Consider the following 20,571-nt stretch of genomic DNA (forward strand, 5'->3'; position numbering starts at 1 on the left):
ATTTCCACTTGCAGGGATGAAGCACAAGTGTTTCCTGTACGAACTTTCAGCAAGTTAACAGTCACCTTCACCATTTTTCTAAGTTTTTTAGTCTAATTACCAAAACAGAGAAGAAGGCTGAGGGGATTCAGGGTGGAGGCCTTGCTGGAAATAAAGAAAAGTACATCTGGCCAAACTATGCCTGGTCCCCTCTCTCAGGAGCTTAAGTCAGGGAAGGGGAGTAGGAAGGTGAGGATGGGCACTGCCAACATCTGACCTCTCCCATCACTGGCAGGGAGGGGGTGATGCATGAGGCATGGACAGACCACCCAACAGGCAGAGGAGCCTTGGGTTCTAATACTGGCCACATAGCTTTCCAATGGCATAGATGAACCATGTAACCTTTACTTATATTCTCACCTTATGATATATGGAGAGTAAGATCTGTCCTCCTTCTTTCAGGGGATTTTTCTGAAGAAAAAAACCTGGCCGGGCATGGTGGCTCAGGCCTATAATTCCAACACTTTGGGAGGCCGAGGTGGGTGGCTCACCTGAGGTCAGAAGTTCAAGATCAGCCTGACCAACATAGCAAAACCCTGTCTCTACTAAAAATACAAAAAAAATTAGCCAGGCGCGGTGGTGGGCGCCTATAATCCCAGCTACTCGGGAGACTGAGGCAAGAGAATCGCTTGAACCCAAGAGTTGGAGGTTGCAGTGAGCAGAGATTGTGCCATTACACTCCAGTCTGGGAGACAGAGGGAGACTCCATCTCAAAAACAAAAAAGCCGGGGGGGATTTCTGCTTTGGCTGAAAAAAAAAGGAAAAAAGAAAAATCTAAACATCTTTGGATGTACCTGTCAACTATAAATTCCTATTCAAATGTAAGAGACTGATACTTATTTATTGTAAACTAATATTACCACTTTTTAAATATACAAAATGAACAGCAATACAAATTCTCAAAATAATGTTAACATATAAAAGTGTTTAAAAATGTGACAAGTCAAATTAAATTTTCTCAGACTCTTGGTTTTCACCTTCAGATTTTCTTATTTTGTGGATATTCGGTGAATACACACACACACACACCCCCCACATAGAGAGAGTAAAAACTAGAGACTAGAATAGAAGGAAAAAATACGAAACATATTGTATGCCTGGAGAAACAATACAATTTAAGAACAGAGTAAAATCCTAGCATTTTTAAGAGAATATAACCTAAGATCTTAGTGAATTCCCAAGGAAAAAGACAGAAATATTTATATTAGGTTTGACTTTCTCCCCAACACTACTGCAGTGGAACACTGAGTCTTATGTTCCTACGAATATCTTCATGCTTGTGTAACCAGGGATCTCTTCAGTTGCCAAACTATATTCCACTAGATTAGTTTTAGTTCCTACGCTCCCAAGGGACCCAGAAGTGTAACGGATTCAAGTCGTCTTTAATCCTGGAGTGTCCTTAAAAGAAAAATCCTCCATACTTTGGATAAACTGAAGGAGTCTCTCTTCCTCAGCAGTGAAAACAGCCTCCCATACCTGCTGGACTGAGTTCTGCTTATCTGCTCACCTCTTCGTGCCCAAAACCTATCACAGTGCCTGGCAGATAAAGATGATGAGTAAATACCTGCAGAATGTATCAATACACTCTGCAAGGAAACAGAACAAATCTCCCTGTCCCCACTAATTTTGTTGTTGTGTTGCACGTGGATGCTGGGCACTGGAATTGTAAGAGTCCCTGCCCTTGAAGAGCTTATTAAGTCTAGTTGTATTTTCAAATACAATGGCTTCAAAGACTTACACCCTGCAAGCAGCTACCTAATTTAGAAAAATGTAGGTGAAAGAGAAATCCAGTAGAAGACTGAAAAACCTAAGATAATCTATGAAACTAAATGTCAGGTTGATAGCAGTACACACAGTTTGCATCTCTGAGCATACTGCTGGGACAGAAACTCCAAGTTAAAGAAACAAGAGCCCTGAACTGCGATCTGCAGTCATAAATCTGTGTGTGTGCGCGCGCACACACACACACACACACACACACACCCCGCTCTGAGCAAACAAAAATAAAAAACAAACTACCTTATCTACACTGGAGCCACATTAGATAAATTAGGCTTTTGCAGAAAAGTGTTCTCGTACCCTAAAGTGAAATATACACAGTAATCTTGGATTCAGCTGAATAATTTTAGCATCCCTATCCTCCCATTAGTCACCTTTTCTAGCAATAAACACTTACTGAATCTGGTAACTGTCTAAATAAAATATTCTAGAAACTGTGTATATCGAAACCATGCAAGATAATTATTTTTCACAAAGTATTTAGTGCAGAATAAATTAATGTCTCTTATGCCTGTGCTTCAAAAATTAAAGTGAAGTAAGGCTTACTCTTGAACCAAGAAATAATTAACTTTTTTTAAAAGATCAACAGCAAACAAGCAAATAAACAACAAAACTTGAAAATTTTGCTAATTAACCTAACAGATACAACTTGAAAACTTTTTACTACATACTTAATTTCTGAAATGAAAAGGACCACTTATTTTCTGTATTTTTGTTAAAAGGCGCTGAACCTTGACCACAATTACTAATACTCAGAGATACTCTACTCGTTATGGTGTTGTAAGACCTTGAAATACTGTATATTTCTAAATACACAGTGCCTAGGAACTTGCTGAGATTCAGCCTGTGGAGGGGCTCAAAGGTACAAGGACAGAACAACAGCTGGAGGGCACTCTCCAAGGCTTCACGGTCTTGGTCTCAAGAAGACACAGATGATGAACCATGTACCTCAAAGCAATTCTTATGAGACATAACGGGAGCTGTTTGAGAAGCCAGCATTTGGGGACCACTTTTCTTCTTCCTTTCTGATTATATAGCAAGAAGTACCGAGATCAGGTTTCCAACCTCCCCAGACATGCAGATTATGGCTGGAGGTGGGGCAGAGTAAGTTGTATTTATAACGAAATATAAATGTTCTTTCTGCTTTTACAAAGTGCCAACTTCAAAGACTTTCTTTGCATTTATTAACCAAACTCCTCAAAATGTAACTGACATTTTAGACTATCCAGGTAATAAAACAGAATTTTAAACTAGAAAAAAAAATTTTTGCTTGTGAATGGACACAACTCTCCACTTCTTAATTCATGAGGTTTTTACCAACAATGCCCTCTTAGGAAAAGAGAGAAAAATACAGTTTCAGCTAGAAGGGTCCTAAAATGACTACGTTTTTATATAACTACACAGAGAGTTGAGGCAGTAACAATGTCAAGAAAAAGGTTCCCAGATACTTTTAGGATTTTAAATGTGAGCTCAGAGTAAGTACAAAAGGGTGGGAAAAGCCACTGTCAAGATGATGTAAATTCACTCTCTGCTTCTCCATATACAAAACTGTCTCTTTTAAGTCTGCATGGTCAGATTCATGTAAAGTGCAGATTTATGGAGACTAATCTTCTGCTTCTAAGAGTAAACAATCCAAACGAGGCTAAGAATACCAGGAAAGCTGGAAGCTGCAAAGGATTCAAACTGCTACATGTCCATAAAGTCACAACAGAACAGCTCCAGAGAAGGGTAATTTGGGGGAAACAAAAGGGAAAAGGCAGGAGGGGAGGCTTTGAAATTAAGTGCAATGGAGAGAACAATCAGGGATGTGATTAAGGTTGACCTACTAGTAACAGTACAGTTATAGAAAATACTCATATTTAAAGTCTTCTCCATATACCTCACAGAATGAAGATGTTCCTTCCAGAAGAGGAAACTTCAGACCTACAAATTTTTACAGGAAAATAAAGAGATTATGTTTTTAATTTGTGAGGAAATCCTTAAACAAGGCAAAAAAATCACAAACAAAAGGAATGATTAACATTAACCTACATTAAAATTTAAAATTATGTTCAAAGTTATGGTAAACAAAATGAAAAGACAAACCCAAGATTGGAAGATTTTTTTCAATGACTATTGCCAACAAAGGGCGGTAGCCAGAACATTAAAAGAAAGGAAGAAAGGGAGGAAAGGAAAGACAAAGAAGGAGAGAGAAGAAAGGAAGGAGGGAAAGAGAGAAAAGAAAAATCCTGCTGGGCGCAATGGCTCACGCCTGTAATCCCAGCACTTTGGGAGGCTGAGGCTGGTGGAGCACCTGAGGTCGAGACCAGCCTGACCAACATGGAGAAATTCCGTCTCTACTAAAAAAAAAAATACAAAATTAGCCAGGCGTGGTGGTGCATGTCTGTAGTCCCAGCTACTCCAGAGGCTGAGACTGGAGAACCACTTGATCCCAGGAGGCGGAGGTTGCAGTGAGCCGAGATCACGTCACTGCACTCCAGCCTGGGCAACAAGAGTGAAACTCTGTCTCAAAGAAAAAGAAAGGAAAAAGAAAAATCCTTCTACAAATCAGTAAGAAAAAAACAATCAGGCAGATGGGAAAAATGGCAAAAAATTTTACAAGAAAATAAACTAGAAATACGGTTAATGAACCTGAAAAGATGTTCAATATCACTAGTAATAAGGGGAAAACAAATTCAATTCACAGTAATATTCTATCTGACATCTATCCTACTGTCAGAGCTTGTTAAAATCTGACAATATTGAATGTTAGTTTCAATGTGAAAACCAGGAACTCACACTGCTGATCAGAGTGCAAACTGGTACAACATCTTTGCAAAGCAGATACGACAATGTGAGGTGAAGTCAAAGCTGTGCACCCCTAAAATTAACATTTCCACCCTTAGATACATACCCTACAGCAGCAGTCTGCAAACTTTTCAGTCTCAAAACCTCCATATATTCTTAAAAATTATTTGTGTATATGGTTATATCTATTAATATTTATTGTATTATAAATTAAAACTGATATTTAAAATATGAATTTGAAAGAACTTATGTTATTCATATTTTGATAAAAATACTGTGTTTTCCAAAACCAACAAAATTTAGTAAAATTTAGAATGACTTTGTTTTACATTTTTGCAAATCTGGTATGATAGAAGATGGTTGGGTTCTCCTATCTGCTCCTGCATTCAATCTGTTGCAGTATCACACATCACGTACCCTCTGGAAAACTCTACTGTAAGCTCCCATGCTGAGAGCATGAGAGAAAAAAAGGCAAAGAAAACCTTCTAAGTATTATTATAGGTTTCATCCTATGGACTCTTGCAAGGTCTGGGAACAGGAGGGAATGGTCCCCCAGAGGTATCCAGACCACACTTTGAAAACCATCTTTAAGAACTACATTTGCCTAGTGCGCACGCGCGCGCGCGCGCACACGCACACACACACACACACACACACACACACTACGGCACTATAACAACAAATTGAAAACTACCAAAATATTTACCAAATAATGGATAAAGTGTGTATTTATACAAGCGTATACCACAAGCAGCTTAAAATAAATGAACTAGAACTACATGAATCAATGTAACATCTCAAACGTTGTTCTCAAAAACAAGTTCACGGATAATAATTTACATAAAAGAAACTTTTATAAGTGCAAAATTTATACAAATTTCTAACCTATGGATAAATACCTATGTAGTAACAGTACAAAACCACATAGCAGAAATATAAACACTAAATGCGTCATGGAGGTGGTTATCTCTGGAGAGAGAAGCTGACAGAAGGGGACAGGATAGAGTACACAAAAGCCTCCTCCTACTGAACACTGGTATATTTTAAAAGAGATAAAAAAACATTTTTTTCTTTTTTTTTTTTTTTGAGACAGAGTCTTACTCTGTCACCCAGGCCGGAATTTACTGCAACCTTGGCCTCCCAGGTTCAAGCGATTCTCCTGCCTCAGCACCGGAGAAGCTAGGATTACAGGCATGTGCCACCAAATCTGGCTGATTTTTGTATTTTTAGTAGAGACGGGGTTTTACCATGGTGGTCAGGCTGGTCTCGAACTCCTGACCTCAGATGATCCACCCACCTTGGCCTCCCAAAGAGCTGGGATTACAAGCGTGAGCGCCGGCGCCCAGCCAGAAAAAATAATAAAAAACCGTAAAGGGTGCCAAAATGTTAAAATTTGTCAGAGCTAGAGGATTGCTTATATGAGTGTTCCTATTTATCTGTGTCTTTCTGTATATTGAAAATACCTCACAATGAGAAAGACAAAAAAATTATGCTCTACTCAGTTTTGGCAGATAAAAATCTCTCACTATGCTTCAATACTATCAGCCCAACCAAATTAAGTTCAAAATGTACTTTAATGCTAAATGTGCTCATAAAATACTTTTCATAAAATATCCTTTTTACAAGTGGGTTTTTGTTAAAATTCAAATACTAAAATACCTTTTGGATTCTATCTAAGGAATTATAAGAGTTACTTCAAGGAATTATTGTGCATCAAAAGTCCTAATATTGCTTGGCTGGTAAACTGCTGCTAACAGTGAAATAAAAAAAAATCAAAGACCTACAAACAACTCCATGTAAAAACAAAGTCCCCAAAGATTGTCTTTATTTCCTTCTAAAAATAAATTATTAGCAATTTGTAGTTGAATAAGTACAGAATTATAAGTTTTCAGAATAAAAACACATATTAATACAAGACTCAGAGAGGTATAAATTTGCCCCACCATGAGCTTACTTTTATAAATATTATGACATGAGGAAATGGCAACAAGCTGTCAATTTAATGCAACTAATTGTTTTCAAATTAATTTGTATTTCAGGCACATATTTGTTTTTCTACAAGTAACTGCCTCATTTAAATAAAGTAACAATTTTCAATAATTCTACCTACACGTTCCTAAGTTGTTCAAAATTTACTTGTTAAACCTTAAATTTAAGACCATAAACTTGGAGATTTTGTACACACACATCCATTTACTCTGTCAGTTAAACACTGATTCTCAGGGGAAAGGATGGTATGAAAACAAAACAAAGCTTTATCCCATCTTTTTTTTTTTTTTTACTTTTTTCCCCAAGTCAGACTATTTTCCTCAAATTTCAAATGAAATTAAAAGAGGACACAAGATTGAAAGGAGTGCAGGTTTTTAAAATTTTGAAAGTCTTAACTAAAAGATTTAGACTTTACTTTTACATTTTTCATTAATAACTCTTTAAAGTACTATTACTATACTGATTTGAGAGCAATCTCTAGTTTATATTTCCAATCAAATTTCATTTTTTAAGACATTGTCATGCTCATTGAATTCTAAAATCATGTTTGTTTTTTGTTTTGTTGTATTTTGTTTTCTTCACAAACACACATAATGCTTAGTGTATGCCAAGTACTGTTAATTCATTTAATTCTTAACCCTCTGAAGTAGGTACTATCTTTATTCCTATTTTATAGATGAGGAAAATGAGGCACTGATCACAAAATACATAACTTATTCAAGGTCCCAAAAGTTACAAATGGCAGAGTCAGGCTTCAAACCTAAAGTCTATACCAAAGGTATACTGAAATCATACTATTAAAAAAGCTTCCATTATTTCAGATTTTTCATATAATTACTCTTAATTTTTTGGCAACCAAAAGCAATCTGGTTTATTTTTGCTTTTTCCATAAAATAAAATGGCCAGATTTAAAAAGTATGAGGCAAAGGAAAGGGAGCTCTAGCGACCATTGTTTATGAAAATTAGTGGAGGGGAAACAGTAGAGAAGAACTGAGGAAGGAGAAAAAACATTCAGTTTAGGATAAAATTGTTTAGTGTTGCCTGAAGAACATGCAAGCAAAGGTATTTGGTAAGCAGGTGGATATGTCCGTTTCAGTCTTAAAGAGACAGGTCTGTGCTGGAGAGAAAAAATGGAGAACTCCAAAGAGCAAGTGAGTCTTGAGGGCTCAGCAGGATTCAAGAAATAAAGGGAGGAGGGCAACTTGACTTGCAAGGTGGCAAGAATGATGAGGAAAGGCAAAGAGATGGAAATGAACAAAGCAGGTTCAGGGCAATTAATCAGTTTTAAATTAAGCACAGGGTTCATGTTAGCAGATGCAATGAAATGCTGCATTAAGAGGTTTGTGGGGGGCAAGAATGTCACCTCAACTAGAATATGAAATCCTACAGGCAAAATAAGCCTGTGTTCGTGAGTTTTGTGCATTTTATAGAGTGTTCAAATGTCAGGCCCAAGCCTCACATTATATTTTTATTATAATGAAGTCCAAACCTATGAGACTTAACTGAAGATAGACTAAAGCTTTTACACTTTGTGAAAACATTTTAAAATACATTAATCTAAAAGATTATTAGGAGACTATTATTGTAAGTCTATTTAAAATATTTACATGCCTAAGAAGTTTTCAATCATTTTATATTCATACACATTTACCATTAGACACTTAGTATTCAATATATTAAAAAACATTTGCACACCTACTGTGGGCAAAGCACAACACATACAGGAAAGAGAGGGTATATTCCTGCACATTCTTGCCTGTCTATACTAAGGACCCTTGACATCTGCAAAGCTGACTGATGGAGGACATATTCATTCTACCATATTGATACTATTAATGTCAAGGAGGGAAACTTGCAAAGATTTTTGGTATGGTGAAATGTAAACTAAACCTTTCGAAAAGAGTGAGATTTGGCAGAAAGATATGGAGAGGGGAGTGGGCATTCAGGACCAAGAGAATGACTTAAGACAAAAATATTTGGCTATATCAATTTAGAATCATGCCATGTGCTGCTATATATGTGTTTTATTTACGACTTAATGGATATTTACAAAAGATTTGCCTTTCTTTCAAGTATTTTTACACTTAAAGTTTATTTAATAGGTAATCCAAGCACATGCGAAACATTTTTTCAAAAGTTCCAAAAAAAAAAAAAATAGTGAATGGTCTCTCCTAACCAAATAATCTAAAATATTCTAAGAAATTGCATTTATTTTAAACTATTTTAAACTTTAGACTTTCTTCTAATTTAGACTGGTATTTCCATGATTTATTGATTCCTAACCAGACAACTATAATATGATTATCTTTGTCCCATCCCCAAATGTTGCACCAAAAACATTACTGCTCTATAATTGGAATTCAAGATATACAGGAAAACAGGTTTTAAAAGAAAAAGCCTGGATCTCCCCCTTCAGGTAATATAGTTTTATTTCCTTTTTATAAGATAGAATTTTCTTCTGTATTCTGCCAAACTTCTGTTGAGTCAAATAACTTATCTAGTGACTGTCTTTTTAAAAAGACACACAGACAGACAGATAGACACACACACACACACACACACACACACACTCTCTCTCTCTCTCTCTCTCTCTCTCTCTCTCTCTCTGCAAATCCTTTATAATCTAGAAGCTTGAATCAGGGAACTAAAGTTAATCATGGCTACTTTATACATTACTAGATTATCAATTTAAGTGGTATATTTAGAATTGTAGTCTCCAAAATGGGGTTCATGTATGCCAAGACAGTGTATAAAGCAATATGTTGGGATGTAGGAGAAAATTACAACTTGCTTGGAATTGCTTTTTACTTCCGCCTTTCAAAATTTATATTCTAGGAAGCTTTATCATACACACAAGTCAATATATTGGCACATGTATAAAATTTATGAACATATTTTGGGGTGTACACTCAAATATATTTTGCTAATAATGGTATATAAAAAATAAACTTGAGAATTAAGCAGCTCAATACATAAGGTGATTATTTCTAAAATAAATAAATATAAGGCCATGTGTGGTGGCTCATGCCTATAATCTCAGCACTTTGGAGACTGAGGTGGGTGGATCACTTGAGGCCAGGAGTTCCAGACCAGCCTTGCCAACATAGAAAAATCTCGTACCTCCCAAAAATACAAAAATTAGGCGGATGTGGTGGTGTGCACCTGTAATCCCAGCTACTCAGGAGGCTGAGGCAGGAGAATCACTTGAACACGGAGGCAGAGGCTGCAGTAAGCTAAGATGACACCACTGTACTCCAACCTGGGCGACAAAGCAAGACTCTCTCAAAAACAAAACAAAATAAAAAACAAATGCATTGAGTTTCTACAGTACATGAAATGCTAATTTGGGTTGAACAGACAGAGAAAGCAAATTGTAAAAGGGAAAGATCAATGCAGGGCTAGCCTGCAAATTTTTAGAGGAAAAGTAGGTAGCTTATTTTTTGAAATGTGATTATTTTCAACCATGTTACTGCTAAAAGAGTTACTGAAATGAAGCATATAAATTGTGGTTGAAGAGGTGGACCCAGAAGTCAGACTGCCAGCTTTAAACCTTGATTCCACCAATTACTTTTGGGAAGACTAAATCACTATGTGTAAAGCACTGTTCAGCATCTGGTACATCAGTAGTCAAAAAGGTTAATAATAATAACTAGTATTAAATAAAAAGGACACCTTTTTTTCTCTTTTCTAGACGGAGTCCCCCTCTGTTGCCTATGCTGGAGTGCAGTGGCACAATCTCAGTTCACTGCAACCTGTGCCTCCCAGGTTCATGTGATTCTCCTGCCTCTGCCTCCTGAGCAGCTGAGGTTACAGGCGTCCGCCACCACACCCATCTAATTTTTGTATTTTTAGTAGAGATGGGATTTCACCATGCTGGCCAGGCTGGTCTCGAACTCCTAATCTCAGGTGACCTGCCTGCCTCGACCTCCCAGACTGCTGGGATGATAGGCATGAGCTACTGAGCCTGGTCCAAAAGAACACCATTTAAAAAACAGTTGCTTTCTATAATAATGAGAATGAAACAGCCGAATCATGTTTTAATTCAACATGACCTTTGAAAAGATGCTTTTTGGGACTAACTGAAATATATTGGAACAAATGGCTTTTTTCATTCTTTTTTTACCCCCAAAATTCCCCTCGGTGTCACTCCCATGGACTATTTTGTCTTGGAACAGCTAATGTAAATTAAACAATGTCATCCTTAGCCAAACGGATACAGGAATAACTGTATACAGTATATCTTCTTGGCTTCACTTTCATGTGGAACATGTGTTTACATTTTGACCTTTTGTCTTTTTTTTTTTTTAATTAAGAAACATTTTTAAACAGCAGCAACTGGAATGACTTTTTTTTAGTTTCCAAACATATTAAGTACACAATAGGCAGAGCCTACTGCTGAAACATTTATAAATGTTATACCAACTGTTTATAGTTGGTTTTCTTAAATTGTTTTGTTGTCATGTAAGCCATGACCTGAGAATTTTAGCTCAGATTCTTTCTACAAAATAATTACATAATGAAGCAGTCTGAGTCATTTTGAATTTATGAAGCACAAAATTCGCGCCTATAAAATGATGAGCATCATAGTGAGGTTTTTATAGCAGGGTTTTGTGACTCTCCCAAGTACAACTAGATGAGATAAGACTGGAAGGAGAAGAACAGGACCAAGAACACAGTAACAATTCATCCAACTCAGAAAAATCGCTGTATTCTTGTTTCTTTTCCATTGTTTCTTCTTAAGCAAACAATAGGAAAATACAGTCTAATATTAGATTTCACTTCACTGAAAAAGAATCAAAGAGCAAAAAAGCCTGGAAATTCTGAAGACAACAGTACTTTTCTTTAGCCCAGTCTTTTAAACCTTATCTATCAACTTGATGGAAGACAGAAAAAATTCATATAAGTTCATATAAATAGCGCACAAAATGTTGGCAACAGTTCTATGAATAAAATCAAATTTATAAGGCCAAAACCTACCAAATTTGGGTAAGAAACTTCTCTGTCTCTCACCTGCCCCATCTATTAACAAAATTGATCACACATACTATCTATGAGGCCATCTCTGACAAAAGGATGGTGTCTTAACAAGTCTAGGCAGGGCGCAGTGGCTCACTCCTCTAATTCCGACACTTTTGGAGGCCGAGACAAAAGGAATGCTTGAACCCAGGAATTCAAGACCAGCCTGGGCAACAAAGCAAGACCTCATCGCTACCAAAAAAAAAAAGTCTAAAGAGAGTAAATTTTAGAACTAATCATTTCTTAAAATAATAAAAATGTCGGCTCTCAACAAATATTTGTACAGTAAATGAATAAATACAATATCTTAATTTCCAACTCTTCACAGATTCCTTCTGATAGGCCATCCCAGATTTCAGCACTTTCTGTGATTCTCCACACTTCTAAAGTAGACGCTACATGAGTCACTTCAGTCTCCTTTACCGAATCGCTCACCTTAAAATATTCCATCAATCCTCAACCCCCACTGTAGGACTTTATTGCTACTACTCCCAACAAATGACTTTCTTGATGGGTCATAAAAAATCCCAAATGGATGGATTCGAAGGTCTCCTGTTTGTATTTGCACAGCTGAAAAAGAAACACAACTGTTTTTCAACATAGCTGTCAACAAAATCCTGACAGCTAGAAATTTACTGGAATCCATGGAATGAGATTTGCAACAATAAAATAATCATTCAACATTCACTCCTGTTCTACCTAGACACAGCACATCAATGTATGTGCATCCACAAAAAAAAAAAAAAAAAAAGCTGGTAACTGTCTTATCTAAAATAAGCTAAATGGTTTGATTTTTGATAGGTAGAAAAATTAAAGTACTCATGGTTCAATTTCTGTTTAGTTGTTTCCATTGCATGTCTTCAGACAAAGTGTAAGTCACTCATGCAAGCCTTCACAACTGGTTGTACTTCTCTCTTGCTCGCTCCCTCCCTCATTCTCTCCTGACTTCATTACCTTTCTCCCTTTACCTCCCTTCGTCCAAAGCCCAAAGTAATAGATGGATAAGAGAAGAAAGGACACTATTTCAAGTTTTTTGGTTTCCCAATTTTAACCCCTAAAGCAATCCACTTACTATTACTAGTAAAACGAACAATGTTCTCAATTTCTGCTTTGAAAAGCACAATCACCATTTCTAACTCAAAATAATTTTTATATCTTTTCTGATGCTCATAACTAAAATAATGGTTCCAATGTTTTAGCCATTCTCATGAATGATGTAATCCATTTCAGGAGGATTTAAAACGACCATTTAAATTTCTAATAGCCAAAAACTATAAAGTGTCATTAATTACAAAATCCTGGGGCTCTTAGCTACAAATTATGAGTTGAAAGGATATGGATTTTATTACTGTGTAACATGAAATCCCAAGTAAAACTGCCACATAAGCTCATTTCCTACTTCCTCTCTCCAAAGAAGTGCAATATTGGATTCATTTCCATAAAATACAACGAAATTGCTATTGTGCAAAAAAAGTATATAGCTCTGTAAGATTGTATGTCAATGATATCATTTATTTAACACATTGTCCTAAGGGCCTTTCAAATACTAACCCATTCATCCTTGTAACAGCCTTATAAGGGAAGTATTATTAACATATAATAAGTCAATGTTCCTAGCACAATGCATCACACATTTTAAAAAGTCTGAATTTAAGTTAATCCAAAAAAATTACCTTTACATACATTTTTCAAACTAAAAAAACGTATTTACAAGGCTAACAATATATTAAAAGGACATTTTAACTTTTAGTCAGTTGTACTGACTATAATGACTATATAACTACAACCACTCAAATTTATTTAGTTGTATGGTGGTAACCACATCCCATAGATGAGAGCAAACAACTGGCTGCTTTGTCTCATAATAATTTTTAGTGGGTACAGCGAAAGAATACATTTTTTTAAAAAACACATAGAGGTTAGCCTAATAAATTGGCCAAAGCAACTTTTTCTTTTTTTTTGAGACAAAGTCTCTGTTGCCCAGGCTGGAGTACACAGATGTGATCATGTCTCACTACAGGCTCTTCAAATTCCTGGGCTCAAGCAATCTTCCCATCTCAGTCTCCAAAGTACTCAGGACCATAGACGTATGCCACAATGCCTGGCTAATCTTTGCATTTTATTGTAGAGATGGAACCCCACTCTGTTGCCCAGGCTGGTCTCAAACTCCAAGGCTCAAGCAATTCTGCCGCCTCAGCCTCCCAAACTGCTGGCATTACAGGCATGAGCCACTGCACCTGGCCAAAATGCAACAATTATTTAAAGCTATGACTATTCTACGATTTCCTGCTATAAGTGAGACCATAAACTCAACAGACAATAGAGTGAGCCAGTTACAAACATCTCCAAAGCATATACCTGGGAAGTCAATCTTGCCCTTACTGTTTTACCACCACCTCATTTTAGGAAGACCACATAAAACATTTCAGATTTCTGACTTGTTGTCAAGTTACAATGAAGCTTAGATCTTCTAATACTGTATTTAACAAAGATGAAGAATATCTTCTCATAATTCTCTAAGAAAACTTCAGACACATGAATTTTTTTCTCAATTCTCTTTCAATCATTTCTTCTCATGATGTATAAGTTTATTCTCTTAATTTCCCACCAGTCCATCACCATAAGCTCTAACTTTACAATATTTTGCTTGATCTTAAGGATGTTTTGTAAATTCTCCAAATTCCCTTTGATTTGGTTTTTACCAAAAGATTCCAATAAGACCGGACATGGGACAGAGTTAAGAGGATTAAGTCATAGTTATTACACGGTAAATTGTAATTTATTACCTTTGATATGCTTGTCTTACGGGGTATGATTCTATATATTTGGTATGTGTATCTTATTTTTGGTATGTGTATCTACTGTGAACTCTAGATCTTTTTCTTCTATAATACAGAAAATCAGCTCTTTATTTTATATCACAGTAGCTATTTTTTCTCCCAGATTGACTACTCTGCACGTGCCCATGTGTAGTTAATTTTGTTTCTGATCACTTTTTCATTTATCAGAGTAATCTAAATGGTATTTACTTCATTTTTAGTTTCAGCAATTCCACTGGAGAAATTATTGAGCAACACAAGATCTCCTGATGATGCCTATATAAAATCATTACCCACAGATTTTACTCCAAACTAATACTGATGCAACGCTGTAGCCTACTATAAACCCTTCTAAGAAATTCAAGGCCTAGGGATGCTACCCTTTCAGACTGAACATGTCAAACTGTATTTGCTTTCTCTAGCACGGGGAAGAGGGAGGCAGAGTAGATGCCAAGAGGTTTCCATTATGACTTCTTTCTGGACTTTGAGAGTTTCCCTAGAAAGGGTCACCATAAGCCATTATCATTCTAACACCTAAAGCTTGCCCTTTTGACAAGTATTGAGAGTAAATGGAAAGTAACAATTAGAATTGATAGGATTGGAATAGGAGAGGGAAAGGAGAGCTATTAGAAGAGGAAGGGATCCTTTGGAAAGGTAGGAAAGAAGACCACATTCACCCATCTGACTGTTTGGTCTAGTGCCACCTACGGCCATGCCACCTGACCCTCAAAAATCAATGAGCCCTGGCCAGGAAACATTTTTCCAGCTAACTGCAGGTGCCTGGCTTATTTGATTAAACCACCACATTACAAGGTGAAGGTCATATGCTTGATCCCTATGTCCATCAATGGGCACTAACTCCAACCTGTCATAAATACCATCACTTATGTTAAAGAGGCTCACGAGAGAGGATATAAACCAACGATGCAAATCCATCACCATTACTGAAAAAATAACCAGGGAAATCCTGACTTGTGAGTCAGCCCACAGAACAAATTCCATTTAAGAACTCAACCTTATGATCCTGGGCTTCAAGGTTAGACAGATAAGACTAAGAAATCAGGCTCCACTACCTAGTTGTTTTATGTGTGATCTTGGACAAGTTAATAATGTTTTGGAGCCTTAGCAATAAAACACATTAAGGATCCCAAATAGAGCTGGATATATAAGGGATACTCAGGTTATAGTAGCTCCAGCCCCATCTGGAGATATAATCTGGTAGTCAAGAGCACAGGGATGAAGCCAGGTCCACCTATATCCCAATCTTGATTTTGCAGCACACTAGCTGTGAAACACCGGGCAAGTGATGGCCTTATCTTTCTCATAAAGCTGAGATTTTAAAAATAAAGCATTCAGACAGCACACGGGAAACATCAATTAATGACAATTATGTTTTCATTGTTAATAAGAAGATAATATTATCACTATCTGTAAATGTTTTCCAAAGTATAGGCATGGAACTACTGATAATAGAATGACCTGGGATGTCTATTGAGGGGTAAAAAAAGGATACCATGTCCCATCTCAACCTATTCAAAAAAGCTCTCCAAAAATGGTACAGGGTAATGGTCATTTCTGAATCAAACGTCCTTGAGATGCCTATGAAAATTTCAGAATTATTGACCCAGCAGGTCTTGTACTGTATCATAGTAAATTAAGACTTGTTTTCCAATCCTTATTCTTTACTATGCCAGAATTGCCCAGTCTCTGGGGTTTTTTTGTAATGTGGCACATTTCTAGGCATAAATGTCAAACTAATAAGCTCATAATTTTTAGGCTCACTCCAGTTTTTTCCCCCGAATGGTACGGTAATATTTTGACTTGTTTTCTTCTGACCAGAGGTCAGCAAGCTATGGCCTTGATCTGCAGCTAGTTTTGTACAACTCCAACCCTCAGAAGGCGTAAGTGTTAAAAAAAAAAAGAAAGAAAGAAAGAAAAGAAAGAAGAAAGGAAGAAGAAGAAGAAGTATTAGTAGTAGTGATCAAGACCATACATTGCCCACAAAGTCTAAAACATTTACTATCTGGCCTTTACAAGAAAAGCTTGTCAACCACTTTGTAGCCTATAATTAAATGTTTTTCAACTTCAGGTCTCAACACAATTTAAAATAGAAAGAATTGATTCAAATAGGAAATATCAAAAAGCGCTGCATCTGACATAAGAAGTACCTGTACTATTGCCAAAGTTTCAGTTGTACACATGTATGTGCCTCCTGGATAATGATCAAATTGTATCTGGTTGCAGTCAAAAAGTTTTAAAGTCCTTGGGGTTGAGGCTGGGAAGTAAATAGAGCAATTGTTTAACAAGGTTAACTTGTTTAAGTCACATTGAGCAATTTTTACAGTAAAGGTGGCTTGGAGACTGTAAGGCCATATAAAATGATCCCTGCTGTTCAGAAGTTAACAGCTTATTTCTTCACTACAAAATGAAAATTAAATCTCTTCTGTGCACAATATATTGTTATAATAAGAAAATGGAATCGTCAATGGAAAGTACTTCAAATTTATTATACAAACAAAAGATTTTGATTATATTAACAACATATCCTACAGAACATATACAAGATCTTTACCAAGTCCCTTAGTTCCTAGTTTTCTCCTTCTGGGAAAAGAGTCCTTTTTTTCCCTTTGGTGTGTGTGCATGAACATGTGTGCATGCGTCGAGAGCATAAAAGGAGTATTAGATACCTTTGCCCTTTCTGTCATCCGTTACTGGCTGCTGCTTCTTATCTATTTAAAACATGCATTCTTTCATCTTTCTCTTGTTTCTGGTAAGAAAATCATTTGATTCGATTCTTGTGCAAAAACAACAATTAAGACTATGATTATCCTCTTGGGAAAACATTTAAAAGTCCAAAATTAAAATTGTAAGTAACAAGCTTCACTTTTATCTTCATGGAACACTAATTTCCAGGGTTTCTGGGATTGATTTAGACAAGCTAAAAACATATTAATTTTATAACCTATTTCAACATGTAATCCCGCAAAGAAAAGAAACAGCTTCCTAGGAGCATACACAAGGAAATCAAATGACACTTTTAAAGGTTTTCATTTTATGAAATACATTGCGGACACACAAACCACAAGCAGTGTAAATAAATAAAAGCTGGTGCAATGGTGCATGCATGTTTGCCTTACACCACAAAGAGAAAACACTTGCACATTGCACTCCATGGTATTTTAGCTTGGGTTGCTATAAAAATGGGATTTGGGCATGTTGTGTAAATACAGGGGGCTGTAAATGAGGGTGTGTGTCTGGGTGTGTTAGGGAAAGAGGGTTGTAAGCAAAAGGGGTGGGACTTGCCAGGAGCAGCTATTTGAGAAAATTCCTTTTTCTTTCCCATTCATTCTTTCTAGCTCTACTGTCTGGCACAGTCCTTACAATTACTCACTGGCTTTTCATTCTAAAGACAACCAACAAGCCTTCAGAACTTCCTACAGTGTTTTTCTCATACACTTTAAAAAAAATAAAGCACCAAATAATTCAATATGTGCTTTATATAAAAAGCAAACCATTAACCTGTTTCCTCGTTCCAAAGACCCCCGTGGGTTTCAGACTAATAGGATCCTTTGTTACATGTCCAAAAATAACACAACATGGTATTGGTAAATTGGAAAATAATAGACAACTCTTATCTAAGGATGTCAGAGCTATTGGCCATAAATTTTGTTCTGCCCCAGTGAGTCCAATTTCAAGGTTCTTTCAATGAATCTACCGTCCTAACAACAGTAAAGCCAATCACATTAAACACCGTTCGCCTTTTCTCTTTCGACATTCCATTAATACAAGGGCTGAAAGAAGACGCCAAGTGGGCCAGTTTCTTTATGCACAATGGTATCCTCCAAACGAAATACCTCCAACCACAGCGAAAGTTGTCTTTCTAGCAGATGCCCACCCCAACCGGCCCAGGCAGAGAGGGCAGACGGGCAGAGGAAAGCGTAACCTCCCAGCTCTCCCACCTCCAGAGGAAGGGAAGAGGGTATGACAAGGGAGCAGAGTAGGAAGGTGGGCGAGTGGGAGAGACAGAAATGGATGCTGAGGGAGTGGGCGAGATGGGAAGGTAGAGAAAGGTGGAGAAGGCGTGGAGAGATAGGTGCGCACAGCAGCAGGATCCGAGAGCACAGCGGGGAGCGGTAGGGGACAGCGAGGGGGTCCGGGGGCGCGGAGGGGGTCCGGTCCTCACCATTGAACGCCCCTGCGTCTGCGGGCGCCGCCTCCTCCTCCTCCCCGTCCTCGGAGTCGGAGTGCATGGGCTCCTCGGCGAAGTTGACCCCCTTGCTGGGGGTGCCGCCCCCGGCAGCCGCGCCCGCGTCCCCCCAGGTCCTGCCCTCATGGCTGAAGCGCGCGGTGCCTTTGCGCTCGTTCTCCTGCTGCAGGCGCGTGAAGTGCTGCAGCGCGAACTCTAGCAGGTCCGCGGGCTGGTGCCTCAGCACCTCCACCGTGAAGCCCTGCAGCAGCTCCGTCAGTCCCGCCGGGATCTCGATGCTCATCCTGCCTCCCCGGCGGCAGGCGCCCGGGCGCCGCCCTCACCCCCTCCCCGGCCCGGCCTCGGGCCCCGCGGCTGCCGAGCGAGCGCCGACGGCGCTGGCGGCGCTACCGGCTGCGAGCGCGGCGCACTGGGCCCCGGCGGCCCGGCTGGCCCGGCCCGCGGCTCCCGGCGCGCGGCTGCTCCGTGTGGCGGCGGCGGCTGAGCGAGCGCGGCCCCGGGAGGGCTGGCAGCATCTCCTGCTCCTCCCGGTCCCGCCGCGGCCGCGCCTCTCCCCCGCCCGGTCGCCCCGCCCCCGCCCCGCCGCGGCGCGCGGGAGGGGGCGCGGGAGAGCGCGCCCACGTGACCCCCGGAAACCATGGCAACCTCCGCCGGCGGGCGCCGCGCACTCGCGGCTCTGACCGCGCCGGGGTGGAATGCGCTGGCGGGCGGCGCGCCGAGGGCTGCGAGGCCCCCGCGAGGCCGCCTCGGTGTCCACCTGTCCGCGTGTCCGGGAGCTTGCTGGCCACTCGCCCCGCTTCCCACGCAGAGCTGGTGCCAAGCGATTTGTCCTGAAACTTCAGCCTCCACCTTAATAGTGGCATTTTATTTTCCTTTTAGAATCTAGTTGCATGATAATTGTTAATGTCCTTTGTTTGAAGTCTTATGGTGGTACTGGTTCTCTTTTGGACAAAGAAATGCTACCCCATCTTTGTGACGTCTTTCTTTTTCTTCCACCACATTTTATCCAGCCTTTTCTCATCCATCCTGTTTATTATGTTTTGCCTTATTGATGCTATTTCGTTGTACGCTCCGTGCATTTACTATTTATTGAGACAAAGGCACCATTTATTGAGAGGTATCTATCGAAGTTAGTTGATCTCCTTCAAATAGGATAGTGCAGGGTGAGGCGCTGATTATTTTAAAACTTCATACTTTGAAGATTTTGACTTTATCTCCAAAAATTGAAACACTTCGGTATAAAGAAAAATAGAATTACGAATGTGTGCTTTTAAAGTAGAAGTCTTTGACTTTGAAACTAGGCTTACTTTGCAAATGTTTACAATTTTGAAGTAGAAATAATTGACTTTTGTCAATTAAATACTATTTAAGTACGCATACTTTATTTTCTACAATTACCATATCATTGTAAATAAAATAGTTTAAGAGCAAGCTCGCTTGGTTATTCTGATTTATCTTCCCACCCACGGAAGAGTAAACACATGACTGAGGAAACTCAAAGACTAGAAATCAGAGATGTAACAAACTAGGCCCTTTTGTAAAAATGGATCTTGATGTTAACCGTTTGTTAATGATGCATCCTATATTCACTCCGTGAGCCAATGTATTTTTCTATTTTCATTTCTTATCAACTTCATAGTAATAATGTTGTTTTTAAATATATAGTAATAAAGAGCTTCTAATTGTGTCAAACATTTTAAGAATTAAACTTTTATAAAATATAATGAGCGCGGTGGCTCAAGTCTGTAATCCCAGCACTTTGGGAGGCCAAAGCGGGCGGATCACCTGAGGTCGGGAGTTGGAGACCAGCCTGACCAACATGGAGAAACCCCGTCTATACTAAAAATATGAAATTAGCCGGGAAGCTGAGGCAGGAGAATCACTTGAACCCGGGAGGTGGAGGTTGCGGTAAGCCGAGATCGGTGCATTGCACTT

The 20,571-nt window shown here is 38.6% G+C and overlaps 1 protein-coding gene across 1 annotated transcript in view; it reads right to left on the reverse strand.

The window, feature by feature from the left end:
• The window catches only part of PRKAR2B (protein kinase cAMP-dependent type II regulatory subunit beta), a 106,770-nt gene extending 87,827 nt beyond the window's left edge, over positions 1 to 18,943 (reverse strand). The window contains exon 1 of the mRNA XM_012456064.3: positions 18,613 to 18,943. Coding sequence (XP_012311487.1) covers positions 18,613 to 18,919 — 307 coding nt within the window. The 5' untranslated portion in view covers positions 18,920 to 18,943. The remainder of the gene's footprint in view (positions 1 to 18,612) is intronic.
• Between the last annotated feature and the right edge of the window lie 1,628 nt (positions 18,944 to 20,571).

This window comes from Aotus nancymaae, unplaced genomic scaffold (genome assembly GCF_030222135.1).
Source record: "Aotus nancymaae isolate 86718 unplaced genomic scaffold, 86718_ANA_hifiasm-v0.15.2.pri h1tg000002l, whole genome shotgun sequence".
NCBI classification, from domain to species: Eukaryota; Metazoa; Chordata; class Mammalia; order Primates; family Aotidae; genus Aotus; species Aotus nancymaae.